At 37.0% G+C, this 21,454-nt stretch overlaps 2 protein-coding genes across 2 annotated transcripts in view; one reads left to right on the top strand and one right to left on the bottom strand.

Moving 5' to 3' along the window:
• The first annotated feature begins 381 nt into the window (after positions 1-381).
• Positions 382-10,090, top strand: LOC124157493 (TATA-box-binding protein). Its single transcript, XM_046532231.1, has 6 exons — positions 382-818; positions 911-1,044; positions 1,144-1,387; positions 4,700-4,803; positions 7,118-7,212; positions 9,322-10,090. The coding sequence occupies exons 1-6, from the start codon at positions 591-593 to the stop codon at positions 9,396-9,398; spliced, it is 882 nt and encodes a 293-aa protein (XP_046388187.1). The 5' UTR covers positions 382-590; the 3' UTR covers positions 9,399-10,090.
• LOC124157491 (cilia- and flagella-associated protein 44) overlaps positions 10,068-21,454 on the bottom strand; it is a 51,425-nt gene continuing 40,038 nt past the window's right edge. Inside the window, exons 23-29 of the mRNA XM_046532229.1 lie at positions 19,891-20,065; positions 18,547-18,685; positions 16,416-16,612; positions 16,049-16,274; positions 13,944-14,078; positions 11,078-11,302; positions 10,068-10,322 (exon numbers count right to left, since the gene is read on the bottom strand). Of these exons, the coding sequence (XP_046388185.1) occupies positions 10,242-10,322; positions 11,078-11,302; positions 13,944-14,078; positions 16,049-16,274; positions 16,416-16,612; positions 18,547-18,685; positions 19,891-20,065 (1,178 nt within the window). The 3' untranslated portion in view covers positions 10,068-10,241. The remainder of the gene's footprint in view (positions 10,323-11,077; positions 11,303-13,943; positions 14,079-16,048; positions 16,275-16,415; positions 16,613-18,546; positions 18,686-19,890; positions 20,066-21,454) is intronic.

Below are 21,454 nucleotides of genomic sequence, written 5' to 3'. Positions count from 1 at the left end.
AGACAAATGTTCATTTTGTTCTGAGACAGCATCAAGCTCACAAAAATAATATAAATGTGTAAGGCCATTCAAACCAATCCAAGAAAACAAACCATCCCGTAATGGGAACTGACTGACTTTCAAATTCGACCGGTCATCCAAAACTTTGTTTGATTGATGATCAACTAGCACTTACGGACCACCACCCGAAGAGGCAATGACACTTCATAATAAAAAATGCAAAATACGGCCATTTTCCGTTAACATAGCCTATTTTTTTCAAAGACACTGCATCTAATCACCAAATGCATTCCCGCCTTCGGCAGATTTTATCCATGCTACTCATTTTTTCAATGATCATGGAATCATGGGAAAACAAGTGAGAGAGATGATGCGTATGTCTTTAGCAAATGGCAATGGCGGTGGAACAGATTGACGGTTGTGGTTAGGCGGTGAAGGTAGCTGTTAGTTGTTTAGCCGCCTTTTTATCGATTGGTCTAGTTCAGCATATCCGGAAGAAGCTCAGAATGGTCTTTAGAATCTAATGACTGCTATTGTAGGATCATACCTATAGTGTTTATACATATTACTGTGTTAAACTAAACGTAAACATGGATCAAATGCTACCTAGCCCGGGATTTAGCATCCCTAGCATAGGGACTCCTCTCCATCAACCTGAAGAAGATCAGCAAATTCTTCCACAAGCTCAGCAGCTACAGCAGCAGTCCCCAGCGATGCCTCACATACCGCCTCCTATGATGGCAGCTCCACATAAGAGCATGCCATTCTCTGTGGGGTTTGCCACAACCCCGCAGAGTTTGATGCAACCTCAAACTCCGGTAAGATGCGAAATTTGGCTTTGGAATTATTGATATCACTATTTGTGGAACAAAGAAGAATTTATTATTTCTACCTCCTGTTTTTTATTTAGCAAAATTTGATGTCGCCTATGGTTGGTTCATCTAGCCAGTTAGCTGCTACTCCTAGCATGGGTCCAGCTACCCCTGGCCCTATGACACCTATGACTCCAAGTTCAGCTGATCCTGGAATTGTTCCACAGTTACAGTAAGCTTCTTCTGTCTCGTAGCAAAATTAATATAAGACTATAGTCACAGGGGGGGCATCAACGGATACATGCTGACTTATGTTTGAATTTTATTACAGAAACATCGTCAGTACGGTGAACTTAGGATGTAAGTTGGACTTGAAGAAAATTGCTTTGCACGCGCGAAACGCAGAATATAATCCAAAACGTTTTGCTGCTGTAATCATGAGGATTCGTGAGCCAAGAACTACCGCTCTCATCTTCAGTTCTGGGAAGATGGTATGCACTGGCGCAAAGAGCGAAGAAGATTCTCGTCTTGCTGCCCGAAAATACGCTCGTATCGTGCAGAAGCTTGGATTTCAAGTGAGTTGGAACAATATAACAGGTTAACGGGTCTTAAACCTCGTTCTGTGACTCTCACTTTCATCATTACACAGAATGTATCGAGCATCAACTAAATCATTAGATATTATTTTGCAATTTTTTTCAAATTCTTCACAAGCCTTCCATTTATATCTGCCTATTTAACATTGTCCCCCTGAGAATGTCTACATCCTTCAGAGGCGCCGACTCCATGGGGCCTGAGGGGGCCCGGGCCCCCTCAAAGATTCGTTTGGGGGGGCGGAGCCCCCTCAATATTACAAGCAAATAATTAAGTTATATTATGCTTTGTGAAATCACAAAAATATATTGGTAATTTTTATTTCCCATGTTTGACGACAGTTACCTTTTAAAATAAATTCAAAAATGTGTTAAAACAAATAATTATAAGGTGAAGCAGGTTGACTGAATCAGGTGGTGTGAATCATGATAGTGTTTCGGTGCTGCGACACACTTTGAATTTAACCTCTTCCCAGGGCAAGACCTCGGATATGCCCCCCCCCCCCAATATTTTTTATAAGTCTGCGCCCCTGACATCCTTAGAGAATCAGCTATCAAGTAGAATTTCAAGTAGTTTCAATTTCAAACAATGGTAGTGTCATAAGCCATAGCACTCATGCCATGTACTTGTTTATTCCATCTGCTTTAATTTATCTGCAGATTCCTAGCATGATATCGAAATTTCATTTTAAACAGTTTTCAAGGTCTAATTGAAACTTAGAATCGATACTGTTGGCTACATTACTTCACTTTCTACATGTACTGGATATTTAATCTGCTATGGCACCAAAAGAACCAGCATTATCAGAACTATCATTTTCTTTATAGCCCCATTTGTCTCAGATGTTCTGTAAAACTTCATACTTGCAATTATTCTTCAGAGCATGACAGGCCTGTTTCTTTCCTTATGTTGATAAGTAAGTGCATTTCTCTTTCCTCATAGTAAGCTTGGCTTAATGTGTAGCTATATTTGTAATGCATTTACATTTGCATGCTTTTTGTCGCTGTCATACTGCAGTTGCTCTCAAGCCCACAATTACCAGCCACCTATGCTAATATGAATCAAGGGTTTTGGGAAATCCATCATGTGTTATTTTTTGTTTTCCCGATTCTATGTCATTCCCCAACTGCTTTTAAAAGTTAGTAGAGGTCCATGTTAAAACATGCAATTGTTAAAATGTTGTGTATTGCCTATGGCTGCTATTATGGATGGAATAGCATTATGCTATTCTTCATTATTGCAACCGATGTTGCTATAATATAGCGTATTGCAACGCCTATGCTATTTGGTATTACGAACGGTTGCAATTCGTGTTTTTACTACACCGGAAGACGTAATTCTCAGAATAGCATAGGCCCGTTGCTATTTACTATTATGAACGGCGAATTGCAACCGGTAGGCTTGCTATAATATTACGCGGTCTTCGATGCCGAGCAATTCGGTATTGCAACCAGAAAACGTGCGCATTGCGATGTCGAATTGTTTTTCTGAGGTTAAAGTAACCTAATCAAGCATTGAAAAATGGAATAATAGCCAAAAATAAAATGATATCAGCTTTATTTTAATTAAATAATAGTAGCATAAGTGATGAATATTTAACTAGTTAAGTGATTTGGTTAGGAATTTACATTCGAGCTTAATATATGAAGCACAAGCTTGCTTCATCGACAGTACGAAAACAATAACAATTAATGCAAAGAATTACTACCATTAGCCCAAATTTTACGTGTTTTATTCATATTTACAATTCATAATTTTATTTCATCACTTGACTTGCTACTAAAAATATCCTCAATGTAGGCTATCAGGTCGATTCTTGAAAAATTTCAAGCTTGTGTTAACACACTAACTCGCCAAATATATTAATAGTTATAGCTTTCAATGAAAACCATATATTACCATAATAATACCATATACTTTGATCAGCCGTTCATTTCCTCAATTGGACAGTATATACAAATACATGCAACGAGTCAAAATTGTTTTCCCCACTATTTGCTGCCTTCTACAATTAAAACTAAAAATTTACTAAATTATAAACATGGGCAGTCGACTTGAATTACTTGCTTGAAAACAAAGGATTTCTCCGAACACCAATAAAGTTTCCGAACAAATATGATTCACCACAAACGTTTAATGGAATATCCATGCACTACATCATTAATGCAATATATATCATGTGGAATTGAATACAAATTGTTTCCTCTATAGACAAGTAAGTTATTCACACAATTAAGTTTCAGTTTATCGGCACAGTTCAGGGTCTATCAAAAATTTCAGTGAGCACATAATAAAATCAGCTGATACGAAAACAATGATAACTGACACAACAGCACTTTCCACACGATTCACTATTGCTAGATTCACTTTTTCACAGTTGTTCCATCCATCCTCAAATTCACCATCACCTCTCTCTGCTTTTTCCAAATATGCAGCTGAAATATCGATACTATTCCATCATAATACATGAAAGCACAGCTGTGACGTTGCCACCTACTTCATTTCCTAAACAGAGAATGAACACTGAAATTAGGGAGTCATATAATATATAGATAACATTAGAAACGAAAGCTTCTAGTTCATACAGTAAAACGATATCGTCACGAGCAATAAAATAAAAGTTGATACATATTAATTCTGATATGCAACAAACAGACTTCGAAGCCTAACACATTTACGAAGAAAATCAAACATATTTAGCTTTCAATGATTATTTCGCATAGCATATATCTCACGGTAAAGGACCGATCGGATATAGGTAAATCATTGAATATTTATGTCCGATAAATCATCATTATAACAACGAAATTATGACCTAACCCACCTGTCTGAAGCCATTGGGAAATTATCACAACCACAACAAACAGCTGATTTCTTTAATGAGATTTTCAAAGCGTATTATATATTTCCAAGGTTTAATATAATTTTTAAATGTAAATAAAGCAATTATTTATAATTTCAAGTCAATATTCCGTAAAATACAGAAAAATATATAAAATATCTTCTCCCTCATTGGTTACGCAAACTGTTCAGAAAGTTTTTCATACGGGAAGAGGCGGAGCTTCCAAATAGCTCGCGCAAGAAATAGCATGCTGCTATTCCGAACAAAATTATTACTACGCTTCATTCATAATACGGGGTCGTTGCTATAATGACCCGCAGAATAGCGTATGCTATTTTTTGCAACGCTTATCCATAATAGCAGCCTATGTATCTTTTTAGTTATTTGGTTCTGTAATAAAATGTTTGTGGCAGATTTTGGTTTTAAATTCGTTTTTTTTTCATACTTGCAGGCAAAATTTCTTGACTTCAAGATCCAGAACATGGTAGGAAGCTGTGATGTTAAATTCCCCATCAGACTTGAGGGACTGGTTCTCACTCATGGACAATTCAGCAGGCAAGCATTATTTTACCTGGTTTCATTATAAAAGAACGATGGTGAACCTTGCGGAAATCGATCACCAAATTTTATGAAAGCTACTACATTTTAAGTCATATTTCATGAATTTTGGTACTCAATTACCCAAGGGTATTGATTTTGAAACTACATAGATGAATTGGAATTCCTGTTATGGGAATTCCCGTTTAGGAAGCAGCCTCTGGTCAAAACAAGGTGGACACTACTGATAGATTGATCATGATAAGCACCATTTCTGCTGCAATTTTTTTGTCTCTCTCAGGTATTCCATTTTGTTACTGGCAATATAAATCAGATTTCCTATGTCGGTGTGGTTTTTACTTCTGTCCCCATTTCTGGTATTTCATGATCAATTTGATCAATGACATGATTGATTTGTAGTCAATGCATCATATAACATGAAATTCTTTGGTTGATTTGTTTGCAATTTCCATGTGTCTGACCCCCTCACCCATTACTTTTTCTTTTCTCTACTCTGATCTGTGGCATATTTTTACAATCATTGCTCTGAGCTGCCTCTGTTTTTCTTCATTATAATCCTTGTCTTTCAGGTGTTTTTCTCCCTTTTTTCCACTTTTTGGCATAAATTACATCAATTTAGGTACAGTGCAACCTCGATAAAACGAGACCCCACAGTGCACCAATAAACACTCGCTATAGCGAATTGTCGCTTTACCAGAGGTGGAGCAAGTAATAGCCAATATACTACCTGTTGCGAACAGTTACACTGGAACAGGAGTGGTGCGGCGACAAAGAAGTTTCTATCCAATAACCGTAAGCATAAATCCAGACGAAAGGCGATGTTTTTTTGCATCACCAAATTTCCTTACTCAAACAACGACTAACTATTCAAACAATTTATAAGCGCCGTACTGAATAAAAATCATGCAAAACATGGTTTTGTCAATCATTATGCCAATGCACAACCGACGAAGCCGTTTTTCTATGCACTTAATCAGTGCATCTACGTAATCATTCTATTATTTTGGTATTTTCCACTGAAAATTCAAAAATTTACTGATAAAACCGTATCGTGGTTATTTAATACCTCAAATGTTTCCTTTGGTGTATTTTATTGATGTATATTATTATTGGTGATTCTTCCACGACTTCGGGTTTACACCGCCGGCATCACCAGCAATTATGACGAGAGATAACGCTTTGGTGCTTAGCATTAGTATAATCAACCTTCCTCACTCTTGAAATTCTTGATTCGCAATCTATCCTTAAATACTTCGCTTTAGGCTTAGGCGTAGCCCCATTCTCAGAAGTTCCCGCAGATTGGAGTGGGCAAAACCACACAAAGCTCCTTATAACTCTACATAGTCTGCATTCCTTGGGCGCTTTTTTTTTTTTTTTTTTTTTAATCGTGAAAAGCAAATAGGAAGATAAATTAATTTCAACACTCTCATATTACTCCTTTATTTTTATTTTCTCGCTTAGACGTGTTTGTTGTTTTTTTGGCCATGGTGTCTGCCATCAAATGCTTTCTATTCACGCAACTCACGAACGCGCGGGCATGCTGCCTACTGCTTTCTGCCGCCCGAGGAACAAAAGAAGATCAAGAATTCGCGAATGCTAATGCCACAATATTATCACAAAATTAACTACTTATTTATCGAACGACAGTTTACCACATAAATTTGAGACTGAGCACTCCATTAACTTCATTTCTAACAGATCGCTAGCAATTACAGAGATGAAGGAGTCTTGATGTAATTTTTTCCGGCGGTGAAACCCTCGCTATGGCGATAGCCAACACCAAAAGGGCCTCGTAAAAACGAATTTTTTAACATGCATATTATAGGGTCAATTGACGGTGCATCGGCTAACTCTCGTAATAGCGGGGGTCTCGCTATAGCCCGTACTCGCTTTAACGAGGTTCCACTGTATATCAGAACTTTTAATAAAACCCACAACCAGATATTGGATGAAACCTGGTAGTAGGTTGTTTGAAGGATTTTAATGATCAGTCAAAATATGGCACTAATCCATAGGAGGGATATTTGACCAGGAGTAAGTACTTTAAATTGACCATGATAGCAGAAATTTGCTGTTAAGTATTGTAATGAGGTGAAGTAAGCTGCATCGGTATCGAATGCTTTGATTTTAAAATGTGCAGAAGTCAGTGGCTTCGGGTGAAAGTCAAATACTATGTATTTCTTTGATGTTACCTCATCCTTTTTTGAAATTGTACTCGATTTTGAGTTGTATTGTCTTTAGTTATGTTTTCAATGATGTGGTTACATGGTTTTATTCCAAAATTTATTTTTATGATCTTTTTTTACTCTAGCTATGAGCCTGAGCTATTTCCTGGATTAATTTACCGGATGGTGAAACCTAGGATTGTTCTTCTGATATTTGTGTCTGGAAAGGTTGTTTTAACAGGTATGTGTTTTTTTTTTACTATCTGAGGGACAAAGTGGGGTAGGGCATTACTTGAGGGACCCATCCTTGTTATCCAATGGTCCTTGTTATCCAATGGTCAGTTAACTTATCTACAGATAGTCATAACTGTGCTTTGTATGACCCAACTTCAATGCTTATGCCTTGAGAATTGCTCAAATCAATAGTTAAAAAATTTGCATGGGTATACACAGCTACTGCCTTCTACAAATTTTTTATCACTGCATAAGTATGAACTCTGGGTGATCAATTTAGTATCTATTAGTCACCCTGAATCTAATGCGTGTAAATCACGATTATGTCTTAGTGAACAACTCCTTCACGACAACTTTTGGACTGTTGATGTTGTAAAGTGTTCAAAGAATGCTGATATTACAGTGTCCACTAGGACCATTAAACATATACAGTAGACTCTTGTTAATACAAACAACGTTACTACAAATTTCTTGTTGTCAATGAAGCGAATCGTTGATCCCTATGAAAAGGCTAATACAAGCTATAGTAAATGAAACGTTTTTACGAACCTCAGTCCTGGTTGCTGTGGTTACCGAAAGGAACTTTATTACGAATTTCCACGGATGACAACGGCATTTAGGAGGATATACACTATGGTACGACATGAGCATTGCGTTACATTTAAGTTCTCTTCATTCACTGTGCTCAAGAGCATTAATTATGATGGTTCTGTCTTTAGTAGGAGATACTTACTTCAATATCCATGTTACATCATATAATAAGCTTCATTCCTGTGGAATCATGGTGACTCACTTATTACAGATCGTATATTGGCCGTACAATAAGTCCTCTTCTTACGAACCTTGAGAGATACGGAACAGAGAAAAATTGAAGTGTGCTCAAAGTTTTAAATTTGGTGCATGTGGAGCTGGCCGATGCAAGACGGTTTGGCATAGAGGAACTCGCACTTAGGGCACAGTCTGAACAAATCATCAATTAATCCGTTGTGAAGTCAGGAACTGTTCAGCGTATTGCTCATTCTTGCTTCCCGATTACAGCAAATTTTTTTCTGTTCCAACCATGTTGCATGGGCAGATAGATCAGTTTGTCACGATTGTGAGTTAATGTAAAATTGTTATGCGATGTTGCATTTTGCCACATTGTTTTGTTGTCTTGCGTAGGTTTATCAACTTACGAACAAGGTCTCGGAACATATCTTGTTCGTATGTCGAGGATTTACTGTATTTGGGAAGATATCAACCCTTTATTATGTCAAGCAGCATCCAAGGAATTTGCATCATACACATTACTCCGAAGCTATTCTATTGCATGACTAGTTGTACGGGAGATTGAAGAACAAGAAATTTTGGTATGGTATGTTTTTTCGTGATGATTCCTGAAAGAATCACTCTTATGAACATTATTGCAAACCTCAGCTTTTTTGGTCCAGTGAACTTGGTAATAACAAGAGTTTACTATAGCTCCTACAATGTGTGTTTCCCATTTAGCCAATCAAGGTGAGGTTGTAAAGTTTTTGTCGATTAATCGTTTTTTTTGAGCAAATGATTTGCTGTTGAAAATTGTTTCTCTTAGTTTTAATGGTTAAAGTAACTGTTGAACTAAATGCAGAAGTCATCACCTAAGCTAATATAAGTACTGTGGGTCAAAAAAGTTTTGCTAGAAATGGAGGGGGCAAGTGGCATGGGATTGCGGGCAATGTTTGATTTCCTCCATGGTTTCATGTTATTCCTACTCCATGCCGATGTCATCCAGAATTCTAAAACCATTTTGTCATGTACTTGTGATAGATGACTTAAACAGCTTAATTAGAAACAAAAAAAGTCAAATAACAATTGAAAAAAGCCACACTGGTGGTAGCACACTACATAATTGCTTCCTCCTACTAAGTTTTGGTAAGCCAACCATATAGCATAGGTCTACAGTTAAATATACTCACACATTTCTGTGTTAAATTTCTGTCATTGTGACATGGCCTAGGAATAATATACTGTGATGGATGAAGCTGAAATTAAGTGATTTTGGCACCAATCCATTCGCTTGAAAACTTTTTGATTCACAGTACATACTAATTTTGCATTTGTGTCACTAATATGCTTTTCTTTTATTATCACCTAGGTGCAAAAGTAAGGCAAGAAATATATGAAGCCTTTGATAACATTTATCCAATATTGAAGAGTTTCAAAAAGCAGTAAGATTTGTAATAATTTTAATGTCAGTGGTTTGTACATATTTATTGACTGAGGACTTGGAGGTTTTCATTGTGATGCCTCTTCTTTAGTTTTTTGTGCCAGTGACGTGTGATGGATGATGTTGAATGGTGTGGATGTGTGAGATACATGTTCTGCTGGATAAACAAAGCTTGAATCTCGTGTATGATGTTTTCCTTGCAGAGTTAGTGCAAATAACAGGATTATATATTATTTCTTGATTCATGTGACCTTCCTTTGTATTTAATTCCCTTTAGACTTGTTGCAAAATGCTGATTGTGTTTATATTTCACAAGCTAATCATGAGTAAATTAGCATTGGTGGATCATCAAAGTACTCTTTGCCTTCTACCGAGGGTTATTTTGTTAGTGTATAATTTTTGGGTAGCTAAATGAAGTGAATTGTATTAGCCAAAACATTCCAGCTGACTGTTTGACCCCATCATCATATTCATTGTACTTTGCCATTTTATTTACTAAGAACTTCTACTGTAAATTAATCCACATTTTTTGGTTGTACAATCATTTTTATGCTTGATTTTTATAAATTCTTAAGCGTAACAATTCTAAAGTAAAAGTAGGTAAGAAACACATTTTGTGTGTTCAAGAGGAGTAGGTGGAGTTATTTATTTGTATGCAACAAATAATAATAAAGTTTTCCAAGAATGATTTCTTTAATTCTGTAGCATTAATTACTAAACCTATATCAATGCCTGTCAACAGATCTAGCCTGGGCTCAGCAGTACTTCAGAGAATCCATTTTTACTCTGTCAAAGTGCAGTATGTAAAAAATGCTCTCCAGTGAAACCTCAATTTAGGTCAACCTTTATCAAGGAGGGCTCTCATCATTTCTCTCATAACCCTTTCTTGGACTGTCTGAATCTGGAGTTCTCCAATCTTTTGTATCTTCCTGTAAAAGAAATATTACATTTTAACAAAGTTCAAAGATGCTTGATAAACATATGCTGAAATTCTTAGATGTAAAAGATATTTGGGAACAGGACCTTGAAAATTGGAGACTTTCTACCTCTATTCTAAGAAGAAATGATACTTTGCATTAAGCTGCATTGACACTTAGACTGAAGATCTTCACACGATTGAACACCGATAATGTAGAATTTTTCCCTTTGCAAGTGCTATGAAATGTCTTGTAAAGTGCAGACCTGCTTGTAGTTTTGATTTTCTCCGAATTTTTCTTATAAAATTAACATAAAAACCAGCCACAATGAAAGGCTAAGCACATCCATCTACGTATTCCACTACTAGTAGAAGGTTTGCACAATGAAGATAATCTCTGCAGTGTTCAAGAGAAGAGAAAGCTTGGTTGTAACAACAATATGATACACCTTTCCCTCATCTTCAAAATGGTGTATAATTGCAAAAGGTTCAACAGAGACCCTAAAATCAGAGAGTACATTAACTTTGATGTTGTACCCCAAGGAAGTATGAACCCAATACTGACCGTAAACGCAATTAGTCATACATAATATAATTGTTTTGTAAGTATGGAGTTTATGCCCATAATTGATACACTGCTACCAGACTTTGGTGAGACATTTACTTGAATAACCCCAGATAAAATAGAAGCTGCTCTCACTGCTGCCTCAATGATGAGTCACTAAATATGAAATGGCCTCAATACAGAGAGATGTATGGGAGAATTACCGTTCTATCTGTTGACTTTTCCATAGATTTTCTATGTCCGGGGTGAAGAGGAGATATTCTTTTGTCAAATTCAAGTGGGGGTAGGTCCTCAGGTTTACTTTTATGACTGAGCTTCATGATTTCTTCTTTCAAAGCATGTCGTTGTTGCAGTTGGCGTCTTTTTATTTCCTCAAGTTTGGCTATATCTGACATGTATGTTCCCATCTTTTCTTCAAAGTCAATTTCCTAAGTGTGGAAAGAACAATTTGGTACATTGTGACAGTGGGGTTTATGGTGTCTTTATCTAATATATATTTTTAATATTAAAATGAAATTAGAAATACATAAATGAGAGCTAAGCATACTATTAGGTATTGGAAATACTAGAACATACATACAGTGAAACCTCTCTTTAGCGGAATCTCTCAGGACCATAATTTTTTTCCGAGTAAGACAGTATTCCGCTTAACTCGAGGCCTGACCACACAAAAAAGACCAAGAAAGTCAAATCACGTCTATTACATGCGTCACCTGAAAGGTTGGTTTGACTCAAATTCTACATGTAGACGAAATTGTTATGAAATAATAAAAGACTATCATCGTACTGTGGTTAAACTTGTTTATTTTAAGTAATTAACTTATTTAAGTAATTAACTTAAAAAGCGATCCATAAATTAAGCATATAAGCAGCCATTTGTGTCTGTTTTTCTTTTTTTTCCTGTATCACACAATTCTCTACGTTGCCAATAGCCCCATGTAAGACATTAAATAAATCAGTGTTACCTTTGTTGAGACTGCATTCTGCTAATTATTTCAATGAAACCAACATTTCTCTAAAAGGGCTCCCACTCAACTGTGAATAAGCGGTGAATTTCGTCTACTGTGAAAAAAACCTGGAAAAGCCGTGGATTTCGTCATTAAAACCTTAAAAATCTCTCAAACTTGATAGTAGAACTAAGATTGACAGATTAAAAGAAAAATCGATATTTCAATCATGTTTCAAGGCAGAGTCATGTGCAGATGCTGTCCATGCATTTATCTGCACACGTGTATTTGAAGCACAATTATGTATTGGCCTGTGTGCCATGACAGCACATCGAGCCTGTGATTGGAAGACATAAACCCTGGCAAAAAATCAGGCACTTCTTCACTTCCCTGCCACCCTACCCTCTCCATTTTCCCACTCACACTCTTTGGCCGGACCTGAATTTTGCTAATGATAGGTGACGTCATGAGAGATAGCACTTTCTTTGCTGCACTTGCATTCAAGGCATCTTTTGCGTTTGTTACATTTTTAGTTTACGAGCGGCCGATGATTGTTACATGATCAATATTTCTGCCTAATATGCCTTATCTATAAACCGTGAATTTGATGACATTTAGACCGCGAAACCTGGAAAAACCATGAATTTTATGATGCAGTTAGAGTGGGAACCCTGTCTTAAGAATTTTTTTGTTTTCTTCACATATTATGGTTAAATTTACTTCTTCGTCGGATCCATAGGTTTCGTCTTCTTTTATACTGTCTATCAGGGAACCATCTTCATCGCCTATGAAAAGATCGTTGTCGAAGTCTTACAAATATTTCAGCATTCATGTTATTGCCTATTATCTGCTCTAATTCGCTTAGATCCGCCTTGGCTCTAAAATAGGAAAGGTCATGTATATATTAAGTGCGTAAATATGAATTTACATTGGTGATATGATTGGATATAAATTATTAAAATTAAAATGAAGAACTTTGTGCTTTCACATTAATATTTATTCACACATTTATGACCATGGTTTCAACGTTAGACGTCATCATCACATGTTTGAAGCATTGTGGTGGAGCTGATTTCCTGATGACAAGAGGCTTTAGGAGCTCCCCTGCCATATTTCCACAAATGACAATGGCCAAATGCTCTCCACAAATGACAAATCTCCACAAATGACAATGGCCAAACGCTCTCATGAATGCTTACCTCAACATTTACTGTAAACGTTATTATTGTTTCCAATTATGCCCTAATTTCAAGAAATAGAACTCTCAAATGCATACAAACCCTCGCAGTTTTCTCCATTTACGCACAATGCTTTAGATGGCAGAGACTTTTAAAAAATTCCGGTTTCATTCATGTTATTGATATCACATGGTAGATAGTCTTTAATTTTTACTTGAACCATGCATTTCCACTCCTCTACGATTTCCAGATTCACATCGTTTGAATCACCTACAACACTGCTCCAAACAACTTTGGGTCTTGCTCTGAAGCTCTCTAGCCATCCATTTCGGGCTTTAAAATGTAATTTTCCTAAATAAACTGCAAACTCCTTTGTCTTTTCTAGCACCATTGGACCTGACAATGGAATATTCCTCGATCTTCCTCGCACAAACCATTCCCAAACTAATTCGTTTAATTCTTCATATTCACAGAGAGGTGGTTTTCCTCTTATTCTTTTCTAGGGAGAGGGCTTTACAAAACATTTTAAGATTTTATTTCCTTCCAGTAAAAATTGTCTATGGAATTGTTTTCTGCAATTCCTCTTAACCCAGGTACACGTGCCTGGGAATCAATTCTGTTTCTGCGTTTGACAGTTTCCATTTAACAGAGGGCACCAATGCACATAAAACTATATTGCGACTGCCAGGACCAACAATATTTTCCAGATAAGACAAGTCTCCACTTAACAAGTTCTGCTAAAGGCAGGTTTCACTGTATTAAGCAAATATTGTAGGCCTAAAAACTGAATTAAATAGTTTTTAAAATTATGCCAATGCTGCTCCGTGTGCAGTGAATAAAATGTTAAATGCTCATGTGGCAGTGAGTTCGAGGGAATATCTTCATAGAAGAAGAAACCCTCATAAAAACCTAAGATATGATTTGAAATATGTAATGATACTCACTTGAAGTTTAAATTGGTGACGTAAAAGTCTGTTCAATTTTGTTTTCTCTTCTTGCAAAGCAGCCAGCAAACTCACTTTCTCTGTATTTGAGGATATAATGTTGGCATACTGGTGTTTTTTCAAATGCAGTTGATTCTATGAGGAAAAGCAATTAAATAATTTTTGTTTCACATTACAAGTTTAATATTTTTTGCACCCAACTGCAAGGCTAAAAAAATTTAAGCTCTTTTTCTTTTAGCTTTTTATCATGTGGTTGGAAGAAGTGACCCATTGACCTACTGATTGCAACCTTGCCTAACTATGGTACTACGTAGTCATTGCCACGGCAGGTGAATGACTAACTCTCTGATCTTTCAGGTTTGAATGAGTGAAGGCAACCATTTGCCATATCGATGGCTAAGTATCTCAAATTCAGCCGGTTTGAGATAGGTATCTTAAACGAAGCGTAATAACATTAAAAAATAAAATACAAGCAAAAAACAACTCTGTTTGCAAATGAATGCTTCTTTTTAAGTTTTATGAACTTTTGGTTTTTAATTTCAGTGTGCAAGTAACAAATATGTATTAATAGTTTTTTTTTTGCTCTCCTGAAAATCTGCTATTTTTGAGATGAGTGTTGTTAGAACTTAAGACATCGATATGTATTTTACGTCTATAAAAATTTGGTTAGCTATGTTAAAAGCTAAATGCAACATGAGAGAATTACATGTGTGGATTAACAATTGGATTTACCCTAATGTTATGCCCTCCTTAACTTTACACCTTTACACCTTCACCATAAGGTAATATGATGCACTGACTGTTCCAGTATATATTTGGTGCTTCGGTGGTCATGCCCATTTCCATTTGTCACTCAACTACAGGAATACCACTGAAGACAGAAATATATTTTTTTATTTGATGTAGGATGTATCCTTATAGATTAAATTAACTCATTTTTGCCATGTCGGTTATTTCCTCAATTAGTAAATAAAACAAATACTGAAATTCACTAGGCATTAATTATGATCGGGAGACATAGGTCTACATACTGAACCTTTAGCCGCTGGATTTAGATTTCAAATGTTCACCCTTTAAGTCTAGATTTAATACCTAGCCCTTCCAATTTGTGTCTCCAAGTGGGCATGCCAGCAATCAAGTGAGGCTTTTTTCCCATTCCCATGCCCTCACACTATGGGTATCAAGGTTATGTGGTCAAGGCCTCAATAGTTGCTGTCATTTTCCTATTATTTCCATGATGATGCAAACATTTGTACCCTCTTGTCCGAAAGTTTATATTTTGTCCTTCCTAGGTGAATGTTCACTAAATGCATACTTAATTGTGTGAGCGAAGTGTGGATAAATATCACCCATTAATATCTCACCAAAATTTGCAAAATCTTTAGAATGACATGCAATTTTGTAAGGTGGGTTGAAAATGACCCACTGGGAACAAAGCCATTCACGAGGTCAGAATTTTCACAGGATCGACTTCAAATTCTACTTTTCATTTTTGGTAGAATTAAATACCAATTACATATGCACATTTATGAATTTAAATTTGTATGCACATGGCCTTGAGTAAGAAGCATGCCACTGCCTTCGTGCCATTAATGGTGCAATAGTTTATTCATTATTAAAAAGAGAATCACTAATGTCACTAAGAAATGGATTTTGCCAAAATAAATTTCCATAAGTGAATGTAACAATGGCATTTTTGATAGCACTTGATTTTTAACATGAATATTTCATTTAAGGTACGAAGCTTTATTGTGGTGCTGCGCAGTGCATGAGAATAAATTTCCAAGATTCTTCTACGGAATGTGACATCACAACACAGCTAATAACGAGGTTAATTTCTATTGGCTTTTTCCATAATTTTCTTTATTTCAGGGAAAACTATTTATTTCCTTGAATAAAAATGATCCAACATAGAATACATACCACTACTGAATCTAATTAAGCCTGTACCAGGCTCAACTGAAAGGATACAAAATTACCTTTTTAACATTACCTTTATCAGTACATTTTATTTTCTGAGCCTTTCCAGGGTACCATGAATCATTTTTTTTTGCTTAATTTTATTGCTGTAATGTAGGCCTCTTTAGAAAATGTAAGATATTTACCTCCAGATTAGAAAATTCTTGGTCATTAGTAAGTCTAATATCTTGAACCTGAGATCTGAATTCAGCCATGTGTTTTCGTAAAATTGCTTGCTCCAGATTCAAAACTGAAACCTCTTGACCAAATTTCTTTTTCATTATCGTTGACAAATCATTTTTGAGAACTTGTAGTCTTGAAGTCATATAATCACAATCAACATTGAGGCGGTGCATGTGCTTCCGAAGTGCCCTAAATGTATAGAAAAAGGCCGCTAAAGATATTTAACAATCTTATTTCCACCAAGAGTGAACCACCTTAAAAACTGAAATGTTACGGAAATGGACAAACATGTAATTGGTGTAATATAATGAACGATTCCACATAACATACCTGAGTCGACACCCTTGGTCTCTGGTTTCTTTCTCTAGCTCACCATTGCGTCCACTCAGGGAAACTAGTTTTGGCTTTGAGATAAGGATGCTCTCTGAAATGGCTCCTAGATCAGTTGGAGAGCTCAGGTGCTGGAGTTGGCTTAAATTCAGCACAACAGCTACATCCAAGTCATTTAACGCTGCCTGTTTTTGCCTCTAAATTACATGAGTTCAAAGAAGTAGTTAATAACTTCGAAACAGTAGATTCTATCATTGGTATTCATGCTCTATCATCTTCACTATCCCTTAAATACTATATCACAAAAATAGGACCCGTAATTAAATCTATTAAATTTTACAAATCTCCTATGGCTGAGCCTGCCTACCACCAAGATTATGAAAGAAAAACAGAAATAAAACCTAAGACCTTTTACAGAAATAAATGCCATAAAAGAACATTAGGAATGATCCCAGTTGAATAAAGGTAAAATGGAAATATGTATGCATAACTGAAATGCTTCCACCATACTTTCTGCTAACTTACATGAACACATTCAAAATATAGAGCAATCATTTAGGATGAGGGAGGATGAATCCTTAATCCACTCTTATTTTGGCATCGATAACAGGCTACTAAGTCTGGTGCAAAGGCTTCTGCGGTGCGCTGGTAATGTAGGCTGCATTTTCCGGGTTTCGCCGCGTCGTGGTTGCATTGGGGACAACAGTTACTCCTGCATTCCAGCAGGCATCTTCAGGTCGAAGTGGTCGAATTTCCACTTCGTAAATTCAACTTCAGGTCGAATTGTAACGTTCACCCTGAAAACTCCACTGGGCTTGCCTTAACCGGCCGGTTCCACGGTGACTCACTCTCCCATTTCCCCGTATTCCCTTCGCTGGGTGTGCGGAGTCATGGTTCAGGCAACCACCCCTCCCCTTCCCAAATAATCCTTCCCCTACCTACACACCCACCTCCCACCAAACCCCCCTCCCCTCCTGGATAGGTCGGTGGGCTGGCCGGGAGAGCGCAAATAACCATGCGTCAGCCAGGAAGCGAGTCTAGGTGAGAGAGGCGAGCGAATATGCGTGTGTGAGGACAGGGAGACGGAGGACATAGAGAGGGAGAGTGGACAGGAGACCGGTCGACAGTGGTCGACTCAGAGAGTGTCCAGCCTATGTGTAGAGAAAGCGCCCGAAGGATATTAAGCCGTATCTCCCGACGCTCTTCGGCAAGTGGATCAGCCTCATTTTTGCAAGTGCACAGCATTGGGTGCAATTAACTGGTTTCTGGCCGGTTGCTAAGACATGGGTCGATCCTATCTCTTGTTCTCTCCAGGGCAAGTACTCTGGGGCTGTGGACACCACTCAGGTGATTTCCTGGATATACGTAGCTGAGATTCGGCTGCCTTTTGGCAGATATGAGCCGAGATCCAGCATTCTCCTGTCTCGAATCTTCAAGTTTGGTACCAGAAGAAAAGACAATATTCTCATGGTATCTTGTATGTATGTTGCACTGTAATTTATTGGTATTTGTTTAAAAGGAAATTTTTATGTTTGTTAAATTGTGCAATAAATTAATTGCCATGTTAAGTGTGACAAATTGTGTGAAGCCTCCCTTCAGTGCTGTCCATAGGAAGGCAACTTTGGTTGCCTGGCGCCCATAAAATTGAAATTCCTATGAGGTTAGCCCACGACTCAAGAGATCGGAGCCTGCCGAGAGCTGCCGGGTATTAGCTTATGGTAGGCGGTCCCATCGGATCATAGGCCGAGGGATGGCGTGACAGAATTCGTAAAAGACTTCGACCTGAAGACGCCTGCTGGAATGCAGAAGAAACTGTTGTCCCCAACGCAACCATGACGGGGTGAAACCCGGAAAATGCGTCCTACAGGCTACTATAAGTCTGTTTGCATGGTATTATTACATAATCCAATGAAAGCATTAGTCAATATTGGGTTACAGCTAATAAAACAAAAACATTGCAATGCTAAATAACATGAAAGGACTAAAAGTGAATTAAAAATCCTTCTCACTCATTAAAATTTTCATTTCATCCAGGAAAGTAGGGTAAAAACCGTGTATTTTACAGTAGGTCATTAGCCAAAACTTGATGCAACCACTTCTGAAGGCCTCTAAAATATTCAAAAACACTTACTTGATACAATTCTAACTCTTCATCATTTTTCTGATAACCAGTTTCTATGGTCTTCAGCCTTTTATTATTTACCTCAATATCTTTTCTTGAAATATCCATTTGTTTCCTCTCCTCAATCAAATCTCTTTCAGTGACATGCCTGTAAGTCAAGGAAATACAATATAAAGATTTCCATGTACATAATTTATTTCAAAAAATGGTAAGAACATGGGAAAATCGTCCAGTTTACATCAATATATCATTTTACTAACTATAGCTCCCCCTCAACTTTTCTTTAATGCCTTAACTTCAATCACAAATAAATGCAACGGCTCAATAGATTGGTAAGCAAGGGCCTGAAGCAACTATGTACACCTATGGACCGTTTTTCCATGCAAAGAGAACCATTTGCAAGAAAAATCTTGGCAGCAATATCAATTAATTAGTTTCCCTTACTCTTTAGAATATATTTGTTTCCAAAATTGGAAAGATTCGTTTTGCAGTAAAAAGATTGCTTATGTGGTGAAAAGCACATTAAATATTTGAAAGATAGACACATAGGATTCTTTATTAATACAACCAGAGTCATTTTCTAGTGTTGATTTGTTGCCCAACGGAAGAGGCAAAGTAGCCGGCACACCACAGCACGTGTTGGTGAATTCATGGCCAGAAAGAATTTGCAGGGATACTTCTCATCCAGAAGAAAACATGAATTTGCACATGCCCCCCACCCCATGTAAACTGTGTGCTATGCTTTGGACTGTGGTACACATTTATAAAGCCCGAGTGGAACTTGCATTGATTTTGGCTATAGGGTTGTTGCTCGTGGCACTTATCTTTTTAAAGTTTTTTGCACAACTACGTAGTCATTTGTTCCACGGATTAATCTGGTCTTCTTCAAGCAAAACCAAGTACTTTAGAAAATTTAACAAGAAAGAGCGCATGCATGATAAGTAATGAGGATGTGAAACTAGGAATGTCCTTTCATGTTTTCCATATTTGCTCTTTGGCAATAGAAACTATTTCCATTTGTTTCATTGTAGGAGTGAGGGTGAAGAGGGATCAGTGGAGGGGGCACCAAATTGTTGATCTTCTGCACCAGCCACCACTGTGTTTTGGTCAAACATTAAATAAATGTTGATGAGTGCAGTTGCAGCAGGCTGCATACACTTAATCCATCAAAGGTATACATAATTATGCTAGCATTAAGAAGGGGCTTAAATCCAGATACACATGTAAGGTTCACAATCTTTTTGTGGTGCACTACTAATCAGAGTTACAGATAAATATGTTGAAAAGGAAACATTTGACTTAAATATGAATAGCAATTTTAAGCAAATTCCAGACAAAAGAATTTTTAAAAACCTTTGGTCACGAAGATCGATGGTCAAATCAAACAATTCAGGTGGACATCCTTCCGGGCATGTCGTATCATCAATCTTGGTGGGAATAATAATCGCAACATCGTCATCAAAGTCATCTTCATCATCATCAGAAGAATCAGAACTAGATTCTGAACTGGAGCTTTCTTCATCAGAAGCTGCATGCAAAGTGAAATGGTCAATACTTTTTGGTTCCTTAAATCTTATCACATAATCAGGTTGAAATAACATTTCATTTTTTGGAGGAGGGTTGAACTGTTTTTATAAATTTAAAGTTATTAACCATGCCTTAGGTAATAGAAGGGGCACTAGGGGTTTAAACCCCCCAAAATGTTTGTCAGATTAACATTTAGGAGTACATACATATTCCCTTAAAGTAATCTAGTAAGAGATGTAGCTCATACCCAAGTGAACCTTCCCTCCTAATGAAAATTTTTTCTGGCAACAGCCTTGGTTCATTCTGATATCCTGTTTTCCAATGAGAGCACATAGTTCAAAATATGCGGTTTTTGATGAACACTGAAGGCAATTATGCATTAACATGTTTCCTGCCACAGGTTTTTAGATGAATTCACCCATTGCACCAAAGTTTAATTCTTTTTCCTTTCTCTTTAATGCCTGGATCCTTTCCATTTGAGTTTTCATACGTATTTGGCTACGTGTGTCGTACAGGTCACATCATATACACGGCACCGAAGTAGCAGTGACCAACGAGGTGCTAGGCAAGGGCAAAAATGTGACTCATTCTTTGGTCATGACAACCGAATCGGCGTAAGGATGAAGTACGTGTGTCAGTCATTATCATCAAAGCAGCAATGAATGCATTAAATCTTGTTTTCCTTTAGCATATAGAATATGTGATAGATAGATGAACCAAACTTTACAACTACCAACCCTTCTCCCTCTGGTTCCAAAAACCTATTAATCCTTCCATCTCATAATCCTGACTTCAAACATATGGAGACAGAATCTTCACAGAACAAATTTGTATAACATTTACTTATAGTGATCTTCAGTGATTACCTTGTCTCTACTCAACCAGCACACATGAACAGTTCACCTTGAATTTATTTGGTATGTGCCCAAAAACATCATAGCGTGTGAATGAGCTGCAACTTTATTATTCATCAGAGGGAAAATGACATAGGGGAACATAATTCATACGCTGAAAAGAAGACCTGAATATAAGGAGTTGTAGCATGTTTCAATTGAGATTCAAACTGTTGAAATAATCTATTTATTTGAATATGGTCCTCCCTTTTTTTTCCAAAAATGCCTGTGGTAAAATTAAAGGAGGGCCATATTCAAATGCATCTTTACATTTTTTCCTGAAACTGAAGCCTCAAAATTAGGGGGGGGGGGACTTTATTAGGAGAAATATGGTAATGTTCATAATTTACGTAAAACAAACTATATATTATTATTTATTCAGTTATGTTATTTTAGATTGCATTCCGGACTCATTGAGAGCTTTCTTCACCAGTTCACTATCTTTTCAGCCCATGGTTGTACTCGTATTATTAATGCTCCATGTAAGGTCTGGTTTC

This window comes from Ischnura elegans, chromosome 4, assembly GCF_921293095.1.
Source record: "Ischnura elegans chromosome 4, ioIscEleg1.1, whole genome shotgun sequence".
Taxonomy (NCBI): domain Eukaryota; kingdom Metazoa; phylum Arthropoda; class Insecta; order Odonata; family Coenagrionidae; genus Ischnura; species Ischnura elegans.
The sequence above is the reverse complement of the archived record's forward strand: the minus strand, read 5'-3'. Positions and strand labels throughout refer to the sequence as shown.

Bases quoted from the DNA above. Each gene is read 5' to 3' on its own strand.
- LOC124157493 (XM_046532231.1), top strand. From the start codon at position 591: ATGGATCAAATGCTACCTAGCCCGGGATTTAGCATCCCTAGCATAGGG. The intron at 1,045-1,143 runs GTAAGCTTCTTC...ATTTTATTACAG, and splicing joins GGAATTGTTCCACAGTTACA to AAACATCGTCAGTACGGTGA. The intron at 1,388-4,699 runs GTGAGTTGGAAC...TCATACTTGCAG, and splicing joins TGCAGAAGCTTGGATTTCAA to GCAAAATTTCTTGACTTCAA.